This window comes from Camarhynchus parvulus, chromosome 4 (genome assembly GCF_901933205.1).
Source record: "Camarhynchus parvulus chromosome 4, STF_HiC, whole genome shotgun sequence".
NCBI lineage: Eukaryota > Metazoa > Chordata > Aves > Passeriformes > Thraupidae > Camarhynchus > Camarhynchus parvulus.
In genome coordinates, this window is record NC_044574.1 from 47478094 (window position 1) to 47505279 (window position 27186).

Genomic DNA, 27186 nt, shown 5'->3' on the forward strand with positions numbered 1-27186 from the left:
ATGAATGACATTATCTGTGGGTGTTTTTCCAGAGCATGCTCTCAGGTCTTGAGTGACCTGTTCTGGTTTCTCACTGATTCTCCAAAAAAGAATATGCTTGGTGTTTCTTCTTCTCTGGCACAGAATTGACATGGTGGCGTGATTTCCTCCTGCTGAAGCATGAATGTGAAAACAGGAATTGTGACACTCCTGTTTGTTCTGAGCATCATGTTTCATAGCTGAGGATTAGAGAAAGTAATACTATCCTAAATTTAATTTACCATTCTCTGTAGCTGGCTTCTTACTGTACTCTTATCTTTCTCCCTCTGTGATTTAACTTCCACATGAACTTAGGCACAGCACCTTGCAATTGTACTGTTTGCTGTTGTGTCTGGATCAATATCTCCAGAGCACTCAGTTCCTGGAGTTCTGTGTCAGTCATTCTGGGTTCAGCCTAAAATCTGAGCATAGCATTTTTCAGTAGAAGATTGTGCTAAATTACTTCTCAACATGAGGAAAGGAACTCTCTAGAATGGTGGAGGCATATTTTCATACACAGAAGTGCTGTTTGTTTGTTCCTTGCTTGAGCATTCTTTACTCTTTGACAGAGGAGCAGACATTCCCTTTGGATAGAGTAATCAGCAGCAAAAACAAGGAAAGAAGCATTTTTCACAAGGCAGAAAAAGAATGGTCTTTGTTCTGGTCAGGAAAATTGATTGAATAGACATTGTATCCAGTAGCTATATGAACTATTTCTTTCAAACTGTAACAGGAATTAATGAGGAGAGGTAAGTAATAAAGCCCCTTGTTCATTGATAGAAAAGTGGCATTTTCTTGTGCCTTTTTGATAAGGATTTAACACTAGAGAATGCCTGAATGTGCACTGGCAGAGACAAGAGTTTGGCTGGTCACAAGGGGATTAAGTTTTTGGTTTCTCCCTACTGAAGATTCAGAGATTTAGAAATGAAATCTGAATCAAATGATGCGAGAGAAAAAATGGTGATTCCTAAAGCTCATTGACCTGCATAAAGAAACTAGAAGAATGGTCCTGAAAATTCTTTTAAGGGGTGATCAGCCAGAAGATGTGCCAAAAAAAGGAATAATGTTAAACAACTGCTCTTTTTAAAATAAAAGACTGGAAAAGGCCAGAATTGGTGGATGAACATTTAGAAAGGTGCTCAGTATAAGCAGAACACAGAAATGATAGATTTGTGGCTGGAACAGGAAACAATTATTTTTATTGTAACTATCTATGTGCAAGTCTGCCTTGAAGTTGAGTACTAAATTGGCACCTGATCAAACACAGATTCTAAACTAACCAAAAGGCTGTGCTGGAGGAGAATGCATGAGAAGCAAGGGAGATTCCTACAGAAAACACACAAGTAAGACTGAGTAAAGAATAAACACACTCTGCTGAAGAGGATGCAGTTCCCTGAGTGGAAGGACCTCATCCTCCAATTGTTTGGCTTATAAAGACACGGGCAAGAACTGAGAGGAGAAAGAATAGTAACAATTCACCAGTTCCAGTAATGGATCCAGGAAAGATCTTCAGTAGAGTTTAGAGAAATCTGACCTGGGGGATAAAAGACTCTCTTATTGTACGTGATTTTTTCACTATATTTGATATCAATTCAGAAGCTGAGGTAGCTGCTTTGCAACAAGACTTGTGGATAGGGAAAGCCTAGGCTGAAGGAAAGAAGAAGAGTCTGCATAGGAAAGGAGCTGCAAGATTGACACCTTTGTCATCAATGGAATCTAACTGAACTGTAAAAATTAGATGGGCCACATGTTCAGTGGGAAAAGCTAGACCAGTGTTTGATAACAGCTGGCAGCTAGAAAGATAGTTGGAGTGAACTTGGACAGTGCTGCTGCCTGAATGATTGTCAGTCTCACTGTGTAGAAGACTGAAACTGAAGAGAGAAATAAGCCACGTAGGTGATGTACTTTTAGTGGATGTTGCACATCAAAACACACCTTGCACATGTTTCTGATCCTTCCCAGTTATAGTTCTGGGCAGAATGAATTAACCAAACTTTAACTATAGGAAGACTATTACAGTACAAATAGCTTGTGATTCATCAAAAGGTCAGGGGGACACGCCTGGGGGAAGTTGAAATCAAATGTCACCACCTAAAAATATAGCTGAAATGATGAGATTTCTTCCTCTGATGAATGTTTGGAGTAAGTTCCACAAAAGGCCATGTTCTTTGTGAACTGTATGATGCCAGCCTTGTGTGGGCTGTGGAGAAAACATAGGAAGAGGTTCTGCAAAGATGCTCTAAATGATTTATTGACAACATCCTGGGAACTGACATTTGACAATGTTTCTGAGCCCACAGCCATTTCAGCAAATGCCAGTGGTGGAGGATTTAGGGGGGTGGTGCTCCAGTTACAGTGAGATGAATACTGTTCCACGTTGTTTCTGGCAGTGCTCAGACACCAAGAATAAGCAGGCATAAATAGCAGGAGTGTCTGGTGAGAGCTTGGGATGTGTGAGAGGTTCAGAATATGCTTCCACATCTTGGTAACTTCAGCAATGTGTCAGGTAGAGGGAAAGCCTCTTGCAGTATTGATAAAAAAGTAATAGATAAAATGTCCCTTATTAACGTATTTTAAACCTATCCCAAAAAATGTTGTGCCAAAAAAGCCTCTGAGGCTGACTAATTGTTTATTGAGGAGACCACAGGTGACTGAGATTTTGAGCAGGGTAATGGGCTCATGGAGGCGCAACTGAAGGGTCACTGTATGAACCTGGTATGGATAAATAATCACTGCAAACACATGAAAATTCTCCACAATTTCTTGAATTTGCCTTACTAGCCATCAGCAACCTCTGCTCTGCCCAGCATATTTCTGCAAGAGTGCATTTTTGTTTATGTGGAGGTGTTTCATAGCAGTTCCACCATCCTGAAAGTTCAGCAGTTTATGAGAAACAGTGCTTCCAGCTGCCATTAAGTTGCTAGTCACAGAATTTAGGACATCTACTGTTTAAGTAATGATGCTGCAGAAAGGAAAAGTGACTGCCACTCACAATGTAGCACACCAAGTCCTTCTTTAGTGTAGGCTGAATTCTAGTTGTGGAAATGCTGCTTCTCAGTAAGTCTGCAATCCAGCACAGAAAACTGCTTTGAGTCCAGCACTCCAATCTCCAGAGTATTATTTCAAGCCCTAACAACATTGCCTGAGCACTGACTGCCAAGAGCTTTGCTGCATCAAAAATACTAATTCAGCTACCTAATAGGTACTACATTTCTTCTATGAAAAGTTCAGTTGGTTAATGAGGAGAAATCTTGGCAATTTCAGAGGTAAGTTTGCGTGGTAAATCTGTCTATGTTAAACACTTGAAGCTAAGATATGGCAGTATTTTCCTCTCTGTACATTACTCTCCACAATATGTTTAATCTGATGAGTCCTGGTAAAACCAGAGGGATGTGAAAGATAAATGTTGTCATTTATTCATTTGGGTGCAGCAGTAGCAAGAGTTCTCAATAGCCAAATGTCAGTACAGGCAAACCACTGAGCATTAACTGCTTATAAGACTTCCCTCTCTTGAAGGCTTCTGCACTTAATAGATTGTTCTTCATCTTATTATAAAAGCATTAGTAGTAGCTGCATGCTTGATCCACAGAACACCATGCCTTGAATAATCTTTAATAACTGATAATTTTTGAAGGTGTTATTTCTTTGTTGATATAAGTGAAGAGGTGCCTGTGTTTGGCAATAGAGGAAAAGGAATACTGATGCCAATTGCTAGTGTTTGCTGGTGGAACCTCCTGTAGACTTTGGATTGGGAAAAGTAGTGTCCACGTCCTATTCTCATGCAGTGGCACCTTGTTTGGGACAGGTGTAAAAGGGCATGACATGGAAACCATATCCCAAGGCCTTAATCAGATTGTCCTCTTTTTGCTGTTATGCTTGCTAATATTTTCTAAAATATTAGAAAAATTTTCCATTTTTTCTCTTGTTTCTCAGTGTCAGGTCTAATTCAAACTATACATGTTTAAAAAAACAACTTAGGTGGGCCCTGGAAAGCATATGATAGTGATATTCTCTTACCAAAGGACCTAATCACTTTTGATTTCTGAGGGATAAAATAGAAATGTACTTCTTTAAGCTGTGCTGATGGTTAAGACAAGAACCTGTCATTTCCATAAGGTAGGACTGGTCCAGTGTTTTTTATGCAATCAGTGGGAATTTGGTATCAGTGAGCTCAGGATCAGTTCCTCCTTCATGTCTGAAAGCGAAGAGCTGTCACTCTGGGAATTTCATCCTGGAATGTGAAGGTAAGACTGTGATCCAGTAACATTTGAGGAGAGCCCCTGCCCTTAGTACATTTTGCAGCTGTGAGTGGCTGTGAGCATCGGGAATGTAAGCAGGGATGAGTGTCTTTGGCTTCTGTGCCAACATACATAAGGTAGGCACTTCTAAAAGCCCCTCTCTCTCAATACATAGATTGCAACAGAATTTTAGTGTTCGCCTCAGATATTTTGGTGTGGTTTGGTTTCTTCTGACACGTCTTGCCTTGCCTGCCAGCCCAGCTCTAAATAAGGCAGCCAAATGCAAACGTACAAATGGAGAAGTCTCTTCACCATTGGGAACGCAGACTCCCAGAATAGATTTCCTGTGCCCCTCTCCCCTTACTGGAGTCTTATTTCATTTTGGAAAACTGGGCACCTATGGCTAATTTGCAAAGCACTGCCCAAGAGGTACAGGAACCTTTTCCCTGCACGTTGCTGAGGAGAATTTGCACGGGGGCTCCTTTTTTTTTCCTCCTTTTATTTTCCTAATGCCCACTTGTAATATTATACAGAATGGTCTTGAAATACTCTATTTTTTAATAAAGTTGCTGTAATAGGTTGGGTTGCATCTTGTAGATGGTGATCTTGGGTTAGATACTGTGTTCATTATTATAGCAATTTTAGTTTGGTAGCTTGTGAAGTGACTTGAGAGTGTGGAGCATTTTTTTATATAGTGTGTGGGGCAATGGCCCTCAAAATAAAATATTATAATAAAATTCCTATCAGTGCTCTCATAGCGCTAATAGGAATTTTATTAGAATAAATCCAGCTTGCACTTTGAAAAAGATAAGTTTCTATAATACACTGCAATGGTTTTTGGTACAAGAGCACTACAAACATTAACATACCTCCTTTGAAGGAAATGTATTTTTACTGTGCTTTTCCATATAGAAATAAGCATATATTGCATTCTGAGAATAGCAAGTGATATTTAGAAGTTTTCAGTGCTTTCCAACACCACTGTATTTCTGATACAACTCATATACAAATCCAAATTCATTTTCTTTTTTACCTTGTATATTATGGCCTAGTTTGTTCTCTCTATTTGATCTTAGCAGGAATAAATGAGCAACTACTTTGCAATTTTGAGTACAACCTTACATGCAAGAGTCTCAGTGTACTTTACAACAGCTGTTAAATTAAATAACCTTTCTTCATATAAAAGGAAGTATTGGACCATTTGCACAGTATGCCGGGATCACTCAGTACTACCTGACACATCCAAGCCTGTGGCAGGGATGTAGGTGAAATAAAGGAACCTTTTAATATGCTCTGCATATGGTTACAGCACATATCCACATCTCCATGCATCCAAGGGCATTTTATTTTGCAAAGCCTAGCTGTGATTGATTTCACTGCTGCTTTTCCCAGCCTGGTGTAAGGTAAAGGCTATGCCAGCCAACACTAGCAATTGTAAAGGAGGTGGCCATAGCTTCCAGGAATCTGTTCATTCACCCTTCAGCTAGACAGACGTTGCTTGTTGTGTGCAGCCAAGGAGACATTCTGTGAGAATGTGTGTGAATGTTAGTGAGCACTTTGCTTGCTGTTTGTTTGTTGCTTACACAATAGTTTTATGCTGCTGTGTTGCAAAGTGATTTTCTCCCATCCCTAATGCTTAGCACAGTTCTTAGTATTTGCCTGGTCAGTCCCTGAGAACCAAGCCTTTGTTAGGTCATTTCAATTTCTTCAAAACTACTGTAGAAATAATAGAATTTCTGACTCCTGCAGGCAGTCCCAGAGGATTCCTGTAGTGCAGTAGTGTTTTACAGCACTCCAGAGGGAAAATGACAACTGCAAGGAATGGTTTCTCTCCTTTCTAAAATCACCACTGTCAGTGGAGTCTGACCTGGAGCTTCCATATTCACACTCCAACCAGCAACATGGAATCTGTTCAAAGCTTTGAAGTACAGAACCATTATCTGAAAGCTAAATATAATGTGGGTTATTGCTTGTGCTTAATGCCCCAGCCTTTTTCCCCATTGCTCTTCTCTCCTTGTCCCTGTTTAGATGGAGAGCTGGCAGCTGTGGCCTCAAGCAGGGTGTGTTTGGTAGCTGCAGGATTTGGATGCCAAGTCCTGGGATATCACGCTCACAGAGGCATTTGGGTCTGTGATAGGCTCTGGCACTGCCCTGCCTGCAGCTCCCTGAGGTGCTGTCAGGTCAAGCTGCCTCCTGCATGGCAGAGCCCTTGCTGATCACTCCGTGCCAACTGCTTTCCAATTTGGCATAAGAAATCCACTCTGGCCCCTCTGGGTAGGGTCTGACCCTATTTATTATTTTGCTTTTGTTCTATATTGCACCCATAAAACTGTCTCACACAAGAAATGCCATTACATCAAAAACTTGTACTTCCAAGTGCAAGTTTACTTTCAGCAGGTTCTGAGCAAATATTTCAGGAAATGCTCAATGCTCAAAGATCTACTAATCAGGAAAAATTGCTTCCAAAGAGCTCTTGAACCTGTTCTGTGAATTGTAGGAAAACTGAACATTCCCAGCAGCCAGAAGTGTATTTTATTATACCTGCTCTTGGTTGCCCACCAATTCACCAGAGAATCCCTCTGACACCAGCTGCATGGGCATTTGTAGGAAAATAATGACCTTCCACAAAGAAGATGTGGCTTGCAACATGCTCAGGATGTCATTGCCTCCTGCAGAGTGTTTGAGTATGGCAGCACCTGGGAGCACCCTGCAACCTGCTTGCAGGAGCTCAGTATTGGGCACTGGCAAGGTCTCAATTCTCTCTTGAATTCCAATCCAAGACAATTCCAGTCTTGGATTCACCTCAGGTGCTTTTGCTGTGGAAAGCTGACTATAACAATGCCTGTTTCTGCTTCTACTCCTATTTATTGTCCATCCTGTTTGGTTCTGTCTTTGAGGCGTGCTAGACAGATGTAAGTTTATGCAGATGTGGGTTTGTGTGGATGTGCCAAACTGGTGTTATAGATGCACCAGGTGAGATGGAGTTAATTGGACAGAGTGAACTGGATTGGTAAGTGCAGTGATTCTGTTCCACATAGCCAGCAAGGCAACTATGAAACAAAACTACAAAATGTTCCTTGCTCTTTATTCTCTATGGTCATAAGAAGAATAAACCATCTGAAAATGTCTGTAAGGAGGTAGAAAATGTTGACTAAAAAATTAAATTTAATTGTTCACCTCCCCAGGCCAGAGCTTATCAGATAAAAAAAAGTAAAAGTAACAATATCTGTGATAGATGGACTTGAAATAAGAGCATATGGACTGACAGATAAATTCCTAAACTCTTACTGATATTAGTGTAAGTGGTGAGTGCTCAGGAACTCTAAAAACCAGTGAAATTAGATTTCAGCCAGTGCCTTTGTTCTGAGAGATCTGTTAGAGCAGCTCTTCTAGTATGTGTACTAGAAATCATTTTGCCATGAGGGAAACAGCAAAACACACAGAGAGGATACATTTTTTAACTCTGACAGTCAACTAATGCCATACCTGTTACTAAGATCCTTTGTTAAATGTTCTCACATAGCAAGCTGCAAAGATGTTATTCATGGTAAAAAAATGACTTGCTTTATCTTCAGTTTTGTTTCCACCTCAGAGAGCCAACTGACTGTTTCAACATGCTATTTTAGCTACTCCTTCATGTCTGTTAACATAGAGGCCTGAAGTAGTCATCTAACATTGATAAATGTTGTAAGTCAGTAATGTGCTGTGTGGCTTCCCCAGAATGTTTCACTCTTGTTCTGGCTGTTGGGATAGGAGAGAAAGCATATTTAACTTTCTTTCTGGATCCTTCTGTGGATTCCAGTGTGGTCTAGCTGATGAAATATGTATTTACTGTATAGCAGCTGGTGAAAGATGGCTGTTAAAATGTTAAATGTAAAACTGCTTTAAAAAAGATAATATTTGCTATAGTTAACAGTATGCTTTAAACACAGATAATTTAAACTTTTTCTTTTGCTTAGAATCAGTTTGTAGTAGGAAAAAATGTAATCATAGCAGAAAAATTATGGTACTCAAACTCCCAAAAAATCCAGTGGATGTTTGTCATAATTGCCGCTGTGCAACAGACAACTGGAAAGAGATTACTTACAATAACACTTGATTTTCAAAAAGCTTTCATGATTTAAAGCCCCACTCTTTAATTAATTTTATTAGTAAATTAAATTAAAACATCCTGCCAGCCAAATATAATCTCCAAACTGTTGAAGTGATGAGTGACATGCTTGAGGACAAAGCCAGAATGGCCATCATACCTCAGGAGGAGATTTCAGGCATTCTTGCTTTTAGAGGGCACTGCAATATGCCAGTCTCTCATGCTGAGCCTCTCTGCTCTGACAGGCATAATAAGGGACATTGCATAATTCCCTTTTGTCAGAATTATAGATGATGCAGGCTGAACCTGCTGAAATGGCATTAACAGCACTGAATCAAGCACTGTCATGTCAGAGGAAATACAGAGACCAGTCAGCCAGCCTCACACTGACCCTGAGGCCAGGCTGCAGCAGGGAGGTGTAAGGCAGGCTTAGGCAATTGTTGGGTGGCTTTTTCTGAAGACTGTGAGAAATCCCCAGTAGCATCACAAAAGTTGCTTGTGCCAATCAGCTGCTTCTCTGGTGGCAACACCTTTTGTGACAGAATGACACATGCATGAGCATCTTGTCCCAGGGGCTGGCAGATTTTCTGGGGCTATTGGAGAGGTTCTGGAATCTATTTTGTGGGATCTGAATGTTCCTCACTGCTCTGTGCTATTTGTACTAGAGATTGCTGCTACACATTTCCTACGCTACATCAGTGAATTCACATTTAATGATTAACCTGTGTTGGTGGTAATTTGGATTATGTTGACTATAAAATATAACTTTAACCACATTAGAATATGCCTAAGACCATAATTAGCCTTTCAGAGGCTGACAGAAAAAGAAGTCCAACTGCTGACAAGCTAGTGTAATGTGTATTGAGCAAGAATAAAAGCCAATATATGATTTAAACAATGTGTTTATTAATACAATGTAGATAATGGGAAGCTGAGGGAGGGCTGTTTCCTCCACAGTTTAGAAACAGTCAGAATATCCTGTCCTTGAAGTATAGCAGGTGTTTGCCAAGAAGCCCCCCAGTATTTGAATTGCTAGATGATCTTTCCCAACTTTGGTAAAAAAAGCCTTCCAAAGCCAACAAAGATAGTCAGAATTCCAAGAGAAAGGGATAAAAAATTTTATTTGCTGTTAGTTCATAAATGTCTTGAGTCAGCAGGTCAAATTCAACTAAATTCTTCACATTTGATGAACTGGGATGATTTTAAGATCATTGTTGGGCTGATTCTGCAGTGACCCCTGCAAATTAGACTGTAGAGCTAATTTGGTCTAATTTATCATATGAGTGCCAGACTAATGCAGACTGCTGTACTTAATTCCTGAAGGTGAGCACAATAGTTTGCTTTTTAGAAACTCATTTGAACAACTTCTGAAATGCTTAATGACTTCAGGTGTGAAGGAATTATTATGAGCAGTATGCTGAACCACTTGGTGAAAAACAATATGTTTTAAAAGCACAGCCTGATGCCTTTAATACTTTATTGAGCACTTTCTGGTTTGTTGTAGGAGGAGGTGGTTGATTCTATCCACTTCCAAATGGATAGTTACCTTCTTTGGCCTAGATCACATCATATCATACTGGGGTTTGGTATCTAGCTCTGGTCCAAGTTAAATTTGGGGTTTAAGAGTAAAAAAAAAAAAAGTAAAAAAAATCCAATATTAAAGTGTTTTTCTTCCTGTTTTTAAACCATTCCTGTACTTCTCGGATGGTAAAATTAACAACTTTATTAACTGGTCTCTACTTGGCTAAAGTGAAGTGTTCCTTCAGAAAAGGTTGTTGGGGTATTGGCGTGTCAGAAGGTTCTGTATTTATATTTAATTTAGAGGGAAAAAAAAGAAATTCTGGGGTGTGCCTTTGACTGTGTTTTGTGGCAAAGGCAAATATGGAAATGGAGCAGTGGGGGAAGATTGAGGGAGATGTTCAGAAAATACAATGTGTGTAAATAAGAGATGAAAAGAATGTGAGACAGAAATTGTTTCTGGGTTTTAAAAGGGAAGGGAGAGCTTATTCACTCTGTCCCCTTCAATAAGTTTGTCTGAGTCTGCCCTGGAAGAGGTCAGGATGTGCTGGGACGGCCACCCTCACGGTCTGGCAAACATTCTACTGGTGGCTGCTCACAAAGAAGTGACACATTCCTTTTAAACTGTCAGGGTTGCTTGCTCCCAGCTTGAACAGCGAAGAAAATTGTGTGAGGAGGAACTGATGACTGCAGAATTAGTAAAAGAGGGTCATGTGGAGCATACCACAGTTCCTGAGCAGGATTCTGTAATCCTAGATGGGATGGCTTTATACTGTGCTTTCACATTGTTTGCCCTTTTGTATTCCCAGGGACTATTTGGAGAAGCAAATGCTCTTTGGCATGAGTCTGGCCCTGCATAATTTACATTACTGTTATTGTATTTTATAGCATAGCATGTGGGATAAAGACTGGGTTCTGAACAGAGTGTATGGAAATGTGGCTGCCATTTGTCAGTCTGGATTTAATTGCAGTGGCTGTAGCAGGGAAGATTGAGAGACCAGAATGTGCCTGCACACAGACAGAAACATCAAGAAACAGTTACTTTTAATGGAGAGTGTCCCAATTCATCATCAGGTTTTAATCCTGTTTTCTGACAGTACAAGTCTGGACTATTACTGATTCAGACAAATTTGGGGAGAGGATAGGAGAAGGAGAATTCTGAGAGGCAGAACTTGTACAGTTGTAGGTACCTTCTGATGCTGCTGCTGTATCCAGCTGTTCTGTTAGTATTCATTCCAGCGCAGCACTCCAGAAATAAAATTTTATAAAATCAAAGGAAAGAAAAAAGTGACAGAACCAGATTGCCTCACAGTAGTTAGCTCAACACAGCCTGGCACATGCCTAAATCTCAGCACTTTCAAAATTCAGTAAATCTTAGAAGCATAAACTTATGTTTGTGCTTTAGAGCTTTGCTGGTCTAGGCTGATGGACTGGGAAAAATGAGTTTTTTTCAATACTGAAGAATTATGAGCATCTGGAATTTGTCTAGTTTTTATACCTCAGTGGAACAGGTGTAAAAGAGCATTGCACCCCAACAGCAGCCTCGTGCAGCATCAGTGCACATATAAATGTCTGTAACATCTGTGGGTGATGCAGGTTCAGAACACATTACCCCAGTCTCTGACAACAGGTATTCTTCTGGAAAGGCATAAGGGCCAAATTCAGACCTGAGAGAGATAGTTTCGATTCAAAATTACAAACACATACCCAGGATCTGAACTTGATCTTAAGATGATTTGGATTTCCAGTAAAAATATATCAGAGAAACCAGGTGGATTTTTTCCCCGATTTTAGCATGAAATCTTTTGATGACAAAATTCCTTTCTGGTCGTAAAACACATGATGATATTAAGAGGAATGCAACTATTTAAGAATGAACAGGAATTGAAAAAAATTACCTACAATCTCTGTGGAAAAACTTAGCTGGCAAGCTGCAGGTACTTCTCAAGCAGGAGGCGTTGCTTTTCTAAAGAGACTGTATTTATTATGGGTGGCTGGATATCTGCATGCTGGCTCAGTTCCCTGTAGTAAGGAACTGACCACATTACTATGTGCAAACACAGAGTTCACTCAAGTGGTACTAAAAAGAGAAGAGGTGGGGCAAGCAGAGCTTTAAAAAGAAAAGAGGAGTCCATCCAAGTCTGGATGTAAAAAACAACTGTGTGTCGGAGAAGGACGGTACCTGGAGATTTTGCTCCCCGCACTCCACTGAGAGCTGTGCTGAAGAGTTTTCTGAATTCTCTGCTTTAAAGATTTAAACAGCAGCTTTGTTGCAAGGAAATTTGAAGTTATCCTTGCGAGCTTGGCTTTTGAGCTGTGTTAAATTTGTCGCAAGAGTGTCAGGCATTTCATACTTGGCTTCCAAAAGAGAAAAAAAAAAGAAACGAAAGAGTGAGAGAAAAAAGCCCTGATGTGTGTGGGGAAGAAATCTCCCAGGAATTTCTTCAAGGTTGTAATCAGACACAGTAAGGTCTAAAGTGACAAGAAAAGCAAGGCAAAGATAAAACTTGAAATTGTGATAAGATGTCTGAGTCTAAAGTGACAGATTGCAGAAAACTTTTGGGATTACATATGCTCATCTTGTCCTGGATATGACTGAATACAAGCTAGTTTTTCTCTAGTGACAGCTCAAAAACCCCCTCAAGATTATGTTTCTCTTCCTTGTTGCTTTTTTGCCAGTGGTTTTTAAAATTGGTTTTGTCAGCCTCTCAGCTCTGCAGCACTGGAACTGTCCTAATGGATACAGACTAAAGCCTGAAAACGCTGCTTGTGTAGGTAAGTTGCTGAACATTCCCAGATTAAGAAAACTGCATTTATATTCTCTTAATTTGGCTTTAAAATTTTTGAAAAGTTTTTTTACAGATCGCTTGTGTGTTGTGCTGGCAGAACTGATAAATCAGCTTCTCAATATCTGTTGCATTTCAAATGAACAGAACTTTTTTTTTCTTTCAGAAACCAGCACTTGTCTGTTGGTTTAACTATCAGAAAGCAGAATAGGTTTTCATATGATCATTAAGAGATATGAACTGCTCTCTACCATAGCTTTAGTGTCTCCATAGTTTCAGTACATGAGCATGCATGTATTCATGCTTCAATATATGAAAATTTTGAGCATAGGTGTATTTTTTATTTCTGCATACATATATGAAGAGTGTTTCAATGATTATGTGCTAGTATGCATTTAGATGCGGGCTAGATAACTTTAAAAGCTATTTTTTCTATGCTTATTATTACATATAGGTGTGTGTGCTCATGCTAATAATGCATCTCATACAATACACGAACAGCAGGTTGCTTAATACTGTGGTAGGGAGGTCTGGGAGAAATGTGCAACACCAACATTCCTGTAATCATCTCCAGTGATTTGGAGCATGTAAAATGCAGGTTCCAATTCTTTACAAAGTGTAAGACAAAGGATGACAGAACCCTTCTCCCTCCCCTGCTACCGTGAGGTTCAATTTTTTCAAGAAATCCAGAGCCAATGAATTATGAGCTTTACAGCTAGGAGATGAGGAAATGCTCTGAAAGGATTCAGGCAGTTCCTGATACCTGGAGTTAATGCTTTTGTCTTAGATTCCTTGGGCTTCAGAGGCTCTGACTCAGTTCTTGTCATGATTCTAGTGATCCCGTAACAGGTGCTTCCTCTCTGCTTTCTGCCAAGAAATATCATCTTGTAAGCACAAAATAGAAGCCTGCATGTTAAGTGCTGTCAAAGTGAGGGGGGAGGAGCTGTGCATTTTTTGTGTACAAATTGTAAACCTGACTGAAGGTTTATCTGAGAGCCAAACACACCTAGAGTGCTCCTACCCTGATGCTTCAGTTCAAACGACAAGCACACGTCTGAAATTAATCTCCATATTGCCACCTCTTAACGGTATTCGCTTCATGTTGAAAAGCCCTCTCAAAGTGCACAGACTGGACTCAGGCTGAGATACATGCAGTGGGTATGCCATATCCTTAGCAGCTATTGCTGTTTACACAGCCTTTCCTATAGATCCATACCATTTGCTAGCATGTACTTAGCTTCCAAGAACTCTTTAGGATGTCCATTAGTTATGGCTTCTGCATTACTGGGTTTCCCAGTTAAGAGCTCATGTATAATGGGAGAATCCTACTGAGATGAAGGGAATTGCTTGGCTGCTGTTCAATGAGTCAAAAACCCACTCTAAATATTAATATGCAAAAGGCTGCAAAGGACTTTTTTTCCCAGTGGGCATATTTTGCGCTTTGATGCGTATTGCTCTTCCATTAATGAAGACATAACCAGCTCTGCATAAAGTCTCTTCTGTTGAAAATTAGCTGCTGTATGAATGAAGAATTCTAGATAACTGACACAGATTGGCCGGTAGCTCAGCAAACTCTCCAAGAAATAGCAGCAGAAGAAATCTCCTGCATAAGAGTTGATGCTACTGTGACATAGTCTGAGCAATTCCATGTGACACAGAGTAAGTGAAAAATGAGAAGCATTACGGTAATTTTTCAATTACAGGCCACTGGATTACAGGGGATTGAGCAAAGGTGAAATTTTGACATGAAATGTAAGGCTGCAGGATGCTTTGGTGTAAGGGATTTCCCTTTCTCTTTCCTCTGTGTCCTGGACACACAGCTGGTGCTCTGAGCAGAAGACCGGACGCGTGATACTCTAGTTCAGTAATGATGTGAGACAGAGGGTGCAGTGGAAGCAAGTGGCAGGAAGCTGGAGGCAGGCTTTGAAGGTAATACTGGAGATAAAAGTGGTGAGTGGGAGATGTGATTCATACCACTGCATTGTGAACAATGACAGCAAGCTGAATCGTGGCTTGGCCACCATTCTTGGCGAGCTGTAATAGATACACAGATTGCAAAATGTTCTTCATCATCTGAGGCTGCGGTGGCAACCTGCCAGCCATAAGGATTCCTCTGAATTGAGAAGGTGTCTGCTCTTTGTTAGTGAGCTGCTACAAGTGATACTTGCCAGAATGTGAATGTGTGTAGGCTTTTCTAGATCTGGTTTCCACACTGCGGCTTAAGACTAAGGTCTAGGTTGTCTTCTTACATTGCTAAATAGCTCACTCCTTAATTAGTTCCTTTTATTTCTATAGATATTCAAGGATCAAAGACCTCCTCATCCTGTAGAAGTATAATGAAATCTAACCCTAAATGTCTCACATAATTTTATACAGTTATTTTAAGAGAGATTATTTGAATTCTGACTTGTTATGGCAAGAAAGAAGGGACCTTTCTGAGGCACTGTTAGTCCCAAAACAGCAAAGCTTATAGGAAAGAAAGTTTGGGAGAAGAGATCACAAGGTCAGAGCTAAACTAGTTTGATGAATGAATGCATCAATATGTTGACAGGTTATGGTAGAATTGGAAGCTCTTCTGCAATTTTTGACACGCCATCTTGAATTAATAGCTTATTTTAAGATGCTGTGAGGACTGTGGATCAGTCACCTTTAATAACTCATGTTTGGTAGACTCCAGTAGAATCATAGAACCTTCTACCTCTGAAAAAAAAATAGTCTGGCCTACAAAAGAGCTCTTATTGCTACAAAGAAAAAAACACATGCATAGTTGGTCCCAGCAGAGCTTTGATTTGTAACATATTTGACAATGTAAGCAGAACACCCTGTACCAGAGGATGGGCCTGCGCCCACTGGAATCAGTTGTCTTGTGCCCTCCTGAAACACCCTTTTAACAACAGTAGTTTTTATTCTCTCATGGTGCATAGATGCTTTCCCTACTCAAGAATGAAAAAGTTTTCCATGTTTGTCTGAAGAAGGCCCTAGAGCAGCCTCTTGCATTATCAGTTTTAGAGTAGATATTAACGTCTGTGCGTCTTGGCCAACCCTAGGTAAATATATTATCTTCTGGATACTGCAAGACTGGAAATGTACTTTGGTTTCAGGGCTGACTTTAAATACTGTGTAAGTCTGAAAAATGAAGAAAGATAATAAGTTTTAAGATACCAAACAGTATTGTAAAAAAGTCTTGGAAGAAGGCAAAACAAAACCCATATTATTGAAGTTTTGACTGATCATAAGTTCTTAAACTCAGCACATCTCTACCAAATTCTAACATTAACTGCTGAGCCCTTGTCACTTCTACAGGGCTAACATGCTGCTCATTCCTACAGAGCTACAGCCTGCAATTAGAAGGTGACATCTGCAGCTATCTAGGTCAGCTCTTTTGGTCACATGCTTCCTTCTGTGTGTCAAGCTTTACTCTTTTCTTTCTTCCTGTTCACCTCTCTCCTACCACAGAAATGAGGAACATAAAGTTATTAGTCTTTGTTTTACATCTTTAAATTCCCCTTAATTATCTAAATCCTGTCTTCACTTTACTCCATACTTCTGAAGGCATACTGTTAGAACTTCTTGTGTGTATTCTGAGAAATATGAAATGCCAAAACCTTTTTAACTCTCCTTTCTTTCTTTCTTTGCAAGCATCTCGTAAAGAGCAATAAGAGCCAATGAAATGGGCAATTCTTTCCAACCCCTGTCATGACAGGGATAAACCTGATAAGATGCCTGTGTTTCCCTCTGTATTTCAGAAGAGCTGCAGTGGAGGTGTTTTTTTCCATGTTTTCAGTAGCTGTCTTCCAGCTAGCTTAGTTCTTATTATACTGATGTGGAAAAAGGAGCTTGTAAATATTTTTACCAAATGGTAGTCAGGAATTCTTGAACATGGGTCTGAACCATAGACCAATTCATGAGAAGATTCACATTCAGCTGGATCTAGCTGAATGTGGAGAAAAACTATCCTCAGCTGTGAAAACTTGGATCAAAATAGGAAGGAGGAAAATATGCTACAAGAAAAGACAGAAATGGCATCACCCATCACATGATGCCTAATCCTAAAGAGGGCTAAGGGGCAGACTCCTGAGCCAGTAACTAATATTAAAAAACTCATTGTAAAATAGCAGTTACTAATTTCGTATATTCTGTTCTAAAAAAAACCTGACTACTTTTTAGTACCTAATTTCAAATCTGATTGTGAAGGGAGCTGGATGACAGTATTTGATGATGCCTCATGGCCTCAATCTTTGAAAGGCAAGCCAGCAATAATATGCTGGAAGTTGCATGATCCAGGAAGTAGAGGTCTGTTTTGTAGCTACTAATTTACACATAGACTTTGTTTCACATAGAATTGATTTCAAGGGTAGAATTTTTTCCATTCTAGTGAGTAAACACTTGAGATCGGAGTCCAGAAAGGGAAAAAATAGAGATGCTGTTGTTCATGGGGATCTTTTTTCTCTACAAGATGTCTGCAACTCTTTTCTAAATTGTATTGAAATTCTAAATTTAATTTGATTTTATACTTGATAAATCGTATATTCTCACTTGGTGTCATATCTGTGACATTATCATCTCTGGCCTGGAAGGCACCAGGAGTTGTAATGCCCTCATTGTGTTCATATTGTATTTCTAACCACCGTACACAAGCATTTCACAACCTCTACCCTCTCAAAATTTGTGAGTGATCAAGTTGTATTTTAGGCCTCATTTAAAATAGGAGATAAACTATACTGAACTGTGCATCATCTCTTTCATTTTGAGCTGCTTATAGCTGGAGTGTCTTCTTCCATTCCTAGCGATCTTCTGTTCTTTGAGCTGGATGCTTTAAACACAATAGATAAAAGTGATGGGTTTCTTTCTTTGTCACCCAGATGAAATTTTATGTTCAGCCTTGTTGAAAAGATTATGGTGGTTGTTGGACACCCCTGACTGAATTAATCACAAGTCCCACTCACCAGGAACTAGATTTGCATGAGGTTATTTGAGTGTATGTATCGGCACATATACTTTATGTATATAATGTATGAATTTGGGGCCATAATGAAACTCAAGTTCTGGCTCACTATGGTTTCTCTGTGTCCCTGCCAGGCATACTAATGCTTCAACCTTCTGCAAGCAGAGCCTTTCTCAGGACTCTCAATAAAATAGTATATTTGTATGCAAAGTCTTTGAGAGCTGCCAACATCGTGATGACATGATTCATCGTTTTTGCTGATTCTCAAGGCATTTTTTGCATAAAGAAGTCTTTGAGAACTAAGCAGAACCTCATTCTTCCTTTCAAGGCTGGCTGTCAGGGCACTGCAGACAGCTTTTGTGTTCACTAAGCCGATTTCTTTCACAGGGTAAAGTTCCCACTGGGGGATGTGGTTGCCAGGACACGTAAAACAGCTTCAACAGGATGCAACTCCATGCTTTCCTTTGGCACTAAAAGTGCAGATGAAGGCACTGCTAGTTACACCTGATAGATGGTTTTCTGATTGAGTTCTCCTAAACCTTAAAACCCAGCCTTTTTTTGTTTATTTTACTTTGGGGTTGGTGGTTTGATTGCTTGATTGGTTGGTTCGATTTGGGTTTTTTGCCTGGATTTTTTTTTGGTACTTTAAACAATGAAGAGAGGGTGTTAAGCATAGGATCCTCTTCCATTGTTAAAGCCATGAAAGCCAAACATTCACAGTGTTGTGGTCTGTTTCACAATAACAGTGTCTCTTGGCTCTTCCTGCTTACCACTGGAAGGGCACTGTCCAGTGGCTGAGCTGCCTGTGGCCCTGTGCCCCTGCCCTGTTATTGGGCAGCTCTCCTTCCCCGAGAGCCATTCCTCAGCTGGAGTCACGGCTTGCTTTTCAGTATGTGTGGGATTTGCTTTTACTGTGTGAATTTTGGTGGTGATGAAAATGGATGGGCTGATAACCCTGAAATCTTGTCCTAAAGTTTACTGAGAAAAGAGTGTAAATTCCTGAAGCCTGACCAATCCATGTTCTCATTCTTGGACAGTCAGTTTTGTATACTCATATAAACCTGGAGAATCCCCCCTGGAAATAAAGGGTCATTGTCCTTTCACCTTGGTCTGTTGCTCAGTAACCTGTATTTGGTAAAGCATGTCTTCCCAGTCTGACCTTGACTTTAGAATATTCACGGCCTTCAGGGTTTTCCCTGGTAACTAGTTCCCTTAGTGATTCACCCTTCCTGTTAAAATGTGAATTTAATGTCCGAATTTGAATTCCCTGGCTTTAGTTCTCAGCTATCACTGCTTGTTAAATTCTTCCTGAAAAAGATTATAGTGTCTTTTAGAAAATCTGTTACATTTTCTTTGTGAAGGTATTAATTTGTGCTGCTTAATCCTTCTTCCAGGCTCCTTTCTGATAATTTAAGCATTCTGAGCTCTTGAATTTCTCATAGAAAGGCACTTTTCTTTACCTTCAAATCAGGCTTTCTATCCTTGTTGTATACACTTTCTAATTTTTCATGATCCTTTAACAACCTTTATCTGAGAAATACAAATAGCATGCCAATATAGTCTGACCACTGCCATATAGAAAAGCATTTTTTGTCCTCACAGTCATTAATTTCTCCTGTGTTTATTTGTGTTGTGGATTTGAATTTTCTTGTCAGCTTTCTGTCCATTATGAACACAAATCCTTCTCAGAGAAAGCAGTCTTTCAGATCCAATCTATAGGCCAGGCCTACTTTTTTTACTCTTAGTTAATGTGCTCTTTATTGTGATTGAATAATAGCTCATCTATGCTTCACACTGCTGAATCAAAAAACCTCCCTCTTTAGCAATCCTATATCTACACGATTGCCTTTTTCACCCATGCTTGTGATTTCCACAGAGAAATAACTTCAGGCTCATTTAGCAAGCTATTACAGTCATAAAAGTATATTGACAGACATAAACTACATTATCAACACATTCTCACACCTGCTGTGGTGCTGGTGGCTGGATCATGTCAAGCGTCCAGCTTAGTCAGCCAGTTACTTGATTTGATAACCAGCGCATCAGGGAGGGAGTGGCAAACAGTGCTCATGTCTAACTCTGACAGCAGCTGGACAAGGAGCTGAGGTCATCACAGCCCTTCCCCTTGGGCCATCAAAGAGCCTTTTAGTGTCAGTGGCATCCAGGCAGTGTTTGCCAGGAGTATCTTGTTTTAGAGGTGACCTGGAGCCCGTGGTGTCTGTAGCACATTAACACACTTCTAAGCCCATCAAACCTTCCTAGAGGGGATTTGGAAGAGCTTCTCTTTTAATGCCGTGGAGAATGGAATGTACAATCCTAGTACTTGTGGGAAAATATGCTCCTGAAAGCTGATTGTTTGGAGAAAATTGGGAGTCAGAATTAGAGTACTTTATGGAATTATGGTGCTGAAAATTCTTCTGCTTTACCTTTGTAATCAAACAGGAATCAGTTGCAGGTGCTCTGATTACATTTCATGTGTTGTCAAATTATTTCAGCTGCTGTTGGGAGCATGAACTTGTAAGAAAACTCTGCAAAGGATATGGAAGCCTTCCCTAGTTGGTACAGGCGCATTAGGTGGCTGAAAAGCATTGACATTCTTTTTGAACACCTTTGGTACTTGGGCACAGATGAAAAACCCCTTGGAACACTTCTTTCTAACCATAGTTTCTTAAAGCAGTAAAGGAGACTGGTTTGCAGAACCATATCAGAGATCTGCTTGTTTAGGTCTCCCTGAGTTGCTGAGAAAGTTTCTTTCAAATTCTTTTGTGAGATGGCTAAATTGCTGTTCCTTGGTAGTCAAGGTGTTGTTCTTTAAACTAAGGGAATTCTCACATAACACACACAGCCCTAGTTTGTTGCGAATCCACATCCCTTAGTGACTTATTCAAATGTATCTCTTTAAAACAAAATGTGTTGATTCCTTCATTCCTGCATGTGCCAAGTCACATGGGCAAGAAAAAAGCTACTCCTTAGAGCAACCATGACACAGTAGTTGAAGAAGGAAAATATACAGGAAATATACCAGCATATGGTACTGTCAGATGTCAAGTACCTTGGGAAGTTACTATCAGATGTTTTTGTTTTCAGCAGGAACTAAAATTTATCTCAATTTTGTGGGACAATTATCCATGGTACTGCAAATTTCTTTTCCCCTTAGTATAAACTACAGTCCTCAGTGGTAGACTTTTTTTTAAAACAGATTCCTTTGTTTAGGACTTAATTAATAGTCACTTCCTCAAGCCCTGACAAAACACCATAAATACTTCAAATGTCTTTTAATTCCTAAACCTTCTAGCCTAACCTACCAGTTAAAAGCCTAATTTCTAATCAACTTGCTCAGTGCCTTGGTTTGGGCTTGTTTCTGTCAGAATACAGTGGGACTTTTAGTGTTTTGTATATCTGTTTGAGATTTGACTCAAACAAAAATGAGCTCAATGTTGACCTCAGCGCTGTGACAATCTGTTTTCTGCTTTGCTGTTTTGCAAAGTCTGTTAATTTGTTGGCAAAATTATTACTGTTGAAAAAGGGATAAAGACAGAAGCAAGCAGCTGCAAGCTGCATTTGCATAGCAAATAATAACACAAATCAAGACAAGTCTGTTCCCTGTGCTTGAGCAATTAGAGACCAGTGCCCAGACACTAGGGAAAAGGGTAATTTTCCTTGGCAATCAAAAAACCCAAAATAAAAACCCAACACCCTGCAAAATCACTGTGAATGTGACAATGATAAATTACCCCACCCCCCTATAATTCTGAAACCAATGCATGAAGGAATACATAGTCATCCTCATTTATGTTTTTGATGATGGGATATTAAATTTTGTGACAATTTATTATTAGATAGGTTTGTCAAAGGTATTCTTTCCCCTTGTTCTTTGCTGCTTTTGCTAGCTGAACTTTCCTGATCTTTTTCAAATACCTATTTCAGATATTGATGAGTGCCTTGAAGGTGGTTTGGGAACCTGTGGCCAAACCTGTATCAATATTCCAGGGTCATACATCTGCTCCTGTTTGCCTGGCTACTCCTTGGGTATTGACAAGCAGTCTTGCTATGTGAATGGTAAGGACATTTTCTTTTTTGCTAACTGAAAAAGGGCTTTGGAGATTCAGCTAGCACTCCTTTTCAAAGTGAACCCGGCCTGCTGGTCCCTACTGGTCAGTGACTGGAGTTCTCTGGTTTGCTGACAAAAATCCTGCTACTTTGTGGTAAGAGGCAAGGCCAAAAATGGGTGCCACAGTAGAATGATGGTGAAGAATGTATGGTGGTAGAAAGATGAATGAACATATGAAAACAAAACACTAAATTTAATTACTTCCTATTTGCCCTCTCTGCCAGTTTAAAACTGTGAACTCTCTTATCCCATCCTTACTTCCAAGAAGACATGGCAGTGCACAAGATTCTGCTACCTTGGCTGCTTTCAGTCTGCTGGCCTCCATGTCTTCCCAGTATGTTTAGGTTCTAGGGACAGTGCTGTAAGATCAGAAGCAGGAAGCTCTTATTTTTGCTTTCATCCATTGGTAGTTAAAACACATGAGTGCAACTGTGAGTTATTCTCTCCCTTCCTCTGACATGAGTGTATAAATTCATTTTTAAATATGGGAGATGCATTTAAATTTGAAAGTTTTTAACTCTTCTAAGAAGAAAATGTTTATAGTTACAGCCTTTAATTAAGCCTCATTTTGTCCTCAACTGATGCTACCCAGGGGAAAAAAAAAGAGTTGGATTTTATTGATTAGCTTAATCCTATATTGCATCTAGAGTATGAGGTGGGAGTGCTCTGAAATTCATCTCTTACCTCTCCACTTTGAATTCCTGAATGCTTGGCATTGGTTCCTGCCTGGGTTACATCATTGCTCCCTTCTGATCCAGGACTTCAACTTTTCTATTTTTTGGCTAGTATTTTTTGGCTAGTATTTATCTTGCTAATGCAGAGATGGGATGTGACAAGGCACGTTTCTGACCTGAGAAGTGGGAGCTGTACTTGAGTCCCTGTGTGTGTAGATTTTGGGACTATGAACATAACCAAAATTATTCTGTAGAGCTCCCAAACTCTAATTGTCACAATTATTTTAGAATAGAGGCCCTAGAATCATCAGAGTTATCAGCAACATGTAACTCACAAAGACCCAAACTGGATTTTTTGTGGTCCTGCCTAAACATCCATAGTTCCTCTGGAAACTCTCCCCTTCTGAACTGAAGCGAAAACCAATGTGTTTTTTCCCAGTGATATTTGTGCACAGGTATCTTTCAAAGAACAATCTTTCCTCCATATTGGAGTACTTAAACTTTTTAACATGTAATTACTAACATTTATAGTAACTGCAGAAAGTAACAGACAGAGCTACTGTGATGCATAAGAAACCCTTAAGTCAGGTATAAACTCTTCTGTGGGGGATACACCAGGTGAAATACCCTCATGTTAAAAAGGCAGGAAGATCTTTGGTGCAGATATAAACCCCTGATAAAACTGAGTCCTAAATCTGCCTGGTGCCTCTGTAGCAAAAGTTGGCTTTGTTCAGTTCTTGTTCCATTCAGAGCCCTCATTCACAGGTACCTGGTAGGGAATTCAGAGAGTAGAAAGGAGAAAACCAAAGTGTATAAATATTCTTGGTCAACTAATTGGCAAGACTGCAGGCAGTAGCTGTCACATCCCTTAGATAAATCAGCCTGGCCACTCTTCAGCGTTCATTTAACACTCACATGAAGCAAGTTCATTGTTCAAATATGGGGTTGCTCAGTTCAAGTAGCAGCAGGAAAAGGGAGTAATTAAAATCCTGTAAGCAGCTGTTATAATTAGGTGATAGCTTTAAAATTTGAGATACAAAATATTCTGCTAACATAGCAACAGTGTACTGACCATCTTCCCTGCAAACAAGGTAAAATTACATCTTGGGTGCTCATCAGAACTTTCTTGACTTGGAGGAAATCAGAATTTGTCTCATTCCTCTGCTTTGAAAGGATAATTAAACAACCTTGCAACTAGGAAGGTGAAGAATCTGTCTCAATTTTGTAGAAGAGCTTTTTGTTGAGATTAAAGCCTCAGTTTTCATTCTAATAGTAAAGATATTTAGTTAAAAAAAGAAGTGAACCTTGTCAATAAAACCAGTTTAATTTTCAAAGGTATGTGTGTAAGAAAACTGGTGGTAGTGCATCTTTGATGGCATCTATTCCCAATGAATGGAAAGTTGCTTCTTCATTGTAGAATAATTCAGCAATTGATTACACAGGTTTGAAAGCTGTCATCCTGTTGGATCTATATAAAAAAACTTACATTTCAAGTCAGTTGGTTTGTGTACTACTTGTATGCCAGGATCTGTTGTTTCAGGCAACCATGTTCTAAAATTCCAACCTTAGTAACACAATGGGATTTATGTTCTGTATGTTTTTTTTAGTTTAAAATTAAATTAAAGAATAGACTCAATGCCCACAAATAGGTAGTTATATATAACAAACCAAAAAGCAAACAACATACCCATGTTTATTTTCAAAATGAAAGTTAAAATATGTTCATTACAGAAGAACTGCTTTCCTACATGCACTTGACAGGCAGCCTAAATGAAAACCCTTGTGGTTTGGAAAGGTAATTAGGGTTCCTTGAGCAATCTTAATTGTAGTCATGGTTCCTTGTACAATCTTAATTGTATTCTACAGTGACACCCTAAAAATAACAAAGAGGACTTAATAAAACTGGATCAAACCAAATTATTTTGCCATACTAGTTGTACTTCCATACCCTGTTTTAAGGTTGCACCAAGGCTATTGTGATCATCCTAGCTGCTCATCACTTTCAGCCTTAATTGGTTTTCTGGATCATGGGGCATAATTGGAGTGCCTTTCCTTTTAACATATTTTATGTAAAGTTACTGTTATACTCTTACCCTTTGCTCATTCCAAATAGAGATTTTATCTGGAAGAAGTTGTTGCTTCTGAGCCATCAGATTTTTAAGTACAGGTCTTTTGTTTTCCTTCAGCCTTCTACAGAACAAACCTCCCCAATCTCCAGTTTCTTCATTTTTCCTGTCTTGAGATCTTCAATTTCCCTTTTTAGATAGTTAAAGGAAGGTTCCAGGCTACCTCTTCGTAATAAATTCTTGCTATAACACAATAGTTTGAAGTGATCTTCAACTTGGAGGCACATCCATGGCAAACTTCTTTCAACCTCAGTTGGCAAGCATGCAGCTGTTGTTCTGACCTCTGACTGGGCTGTAGGATTTGGGATAAGTGGTAACAACCACTGTCATTTCAGTTTCCTAACTCAGATTTTTGCCATAATTTTCAGCATCAAATGTGAAAGGACCATTCCATTTATATATTACTGGTTCTCTGTGATACACCTAGAAAGTTGCTATTAAAGAATGAGACATCTAAATCTTGAGCTTTCTCTTTGACTAGTATGCAACTGATGAGAATTTAGTGCAGCAAAAATGCAATGATTATCATTTAATTGGTCTCATTTTGTTTTCTCCACGCCAGACCCAGCACCATTCCTGCTTTTTAGCCATGGAAATGCCATCTTTAGAATTGACACTGAAGGGACAAATCACGAAAGATTGGTTTCTGATACTGGTCCATCAACACTTATGGATTTTCATTATATAGAAGAGAAAGTGTATTGGGTAGACTCTGAAAGGCGACTACTTCAAAGAATTAATCTGAATGGCACAAAACGAGAGGTAAAGTGATCAGTTCTTTGGAATTCTCCCAGTTAATGTGTAAACCCCTCTGTGGAAACCACCTGCTCCTTTCATACAGTTCTGCCTTTACTGTTCATCAATTAGCACTTTACTTTTGCTGTTGTAGTAGTTCTGACCCTGAGCCCAGGCTGTTTTACTGGCATTCACATTCAGTACATACAGTATTTTCTGTGGATCAGGTGAATGCAGGAGAGGATCGAGTTAAAAATGCAGGAGATGAAATTCAAACAAATTAAGGCTCTGTAGACTTTAATGTTTCTATCAGTTATAGATTATTCTCTGGCATTACAACGTTGTCTTCAAGATTATTGTAACACAAGCTGACAGAAATGCTATGAGAAGAATGTGCTTGAATTCCTACTAATTTTTTCTCAAACCTTTTATTGGTTTCTGTGGTTGCATAAATGCCATTAGCACTTTGTTCAGAAAAAAAACTGTGTAGTTCATTGCATCTGGCTGATTAGGAAGGGCAGTCAGCCTGTTCTGGCTGAACTTTATTGCTGTGAGTGTTTTCTTTTGTTTGAGAGAGATTGCCAGTATAATTTACTTCTGTGGAGTTTTCACTCATGCATTTTCACTGATTCTAAGGCATCTGGGTCCAGCAGCAGTGTGTTAGGAAACTTCCATCTGTAACAGTACAGGCCTGGGTACTTCATAGTCTGCCAAATCAAAAAGTTGTAGCTAAATATTAATCCAGTATATTTCCTGTGCAGAACAGTTTCTCCTCTTGCAGGGAGTCACACAGTTCAGAGGGGTATGTGTAAGTACAAAGACCAAATGAAAGTGATGAAAGAAAGAGAAATAGCTACAGGTCTGAAAGAAAATAAAGCAGGCAAAGGAATGAACAGGAAAGTTTCAGCTGGGTCTTCTATTCCCTGTAACGAAAGCCAAGTTTAGAGTAGTCATTAGGATTCCTCTTGTCAACTCATTTTTTCTTGCTTACAGAGACTATGTTACATAGACAAAGGCATTTCAGGATTTGCTATTGACTGGATAAATCAAGACATTCTCTGGGCCAACAGACAGAAAGGAACCATAGAAGCAACTGACATGAATGGGAAGAAACGCCGAGTTCTTCTGAGAGCTGCTGGTCGTCCCACAAGGATCACCATTGATGCTGAACGAAGGTAATTTTAAAGGCATCGGTAATTTCATTGAAATGGGCTCCAAATATCCAAAGTGCTATGATTGTGGTTTCATGGAATCACAGAAATGGGTTAGAAGAGACATTAAAGGTCATCTAGTTCCAACCCACTCAGCAGGGACAGGGACACTTGCCACTAGACCAGGTTGCACAAAGTCCCATCTGACCTGCCTTGAACAGATCCAGGGGTGGGGCATCTACGACTTCTCTGGGCAACATATTCCTCTGCCTCACCACCCTCACAGTAAAGAATTTGTCCTTAATTTCCAATCTCAATCTACCCTCTTTCATCAAAGTTTCTGGGTAGGAAAGCAGTATTGGAGAAGCAAAGGGAATGATGCCTGCAAATGCTGGGAGTCACTTGTGCTCCAGACCCAGCACACTTGGAACAAAAATTGGTATATTTTCTGGAAAAAAAAAAGTCAAAACTGGCAGTTTGCTGCTGTTTCCCTTGTTTCTTTATCAGTGTCTCCAAATATTGGTTCTGAATCCACTGCTGTTGCTTAGCATCGCTAGCAGTTTGGCCTTCACAGAGATCCTCCTTTCAGCTTCAAGTAATTTACATGGAGAGCCATGCTCACATAAGAGGCCTGGCTCCTCCAGGGTTACCATGAATCATCACAGTGGTGTCTCCGTGCTAATTTCCCCTTACACAAAAACCTCTTGCACTGAAGTTGCAAAAAAAAACCCCCAAAAACCAAAAAACAACTGGAGCAGAATCGGAAATGCTTCTGTTTTGTTTAGCAAGAGCGT

At 39.6% G+C, this 27186-nt stretch overlaps 1 protein-coding gene across 2 annotated transcripts in view; it reads left to right on the forward strand.

The window, feature by feature from the left end:
• The first annotated feature begins 11901 nt into the window (after positions 1 to 11901).
• The window catches only part of EGF (epidermal growth factor), a 56793-nt gene continuing 41508 nt past the window's right edge, over positions 11902 to 27186 (forward strand). The window contains exons 1-4 of one of the 2 annotated variants that reach the window (XM_030947482.1): positions 11902 to 12639; positions 21523 to 21654; positions 25069 to 25268; positions 26235 to 26416. In XM_030947482.1, the coding sequence (XP_030803342.1) occupies positions 12513 to 12639; positions 21523 to 21654; positions 25069 to 25268; positions 26235 to 26416 (641 nt within the window). In that variant the 5' untranslated portion in view covers positions 11902 to 12512. The remainder of the gene's footprint in view (positions 12640 to 21522; positions 21655 to 25068; positions 25269 to 26234; positions 26417 to 27186) is intronic. The other variant, XM_030947483.1, reaches the window with a different exon arrangement.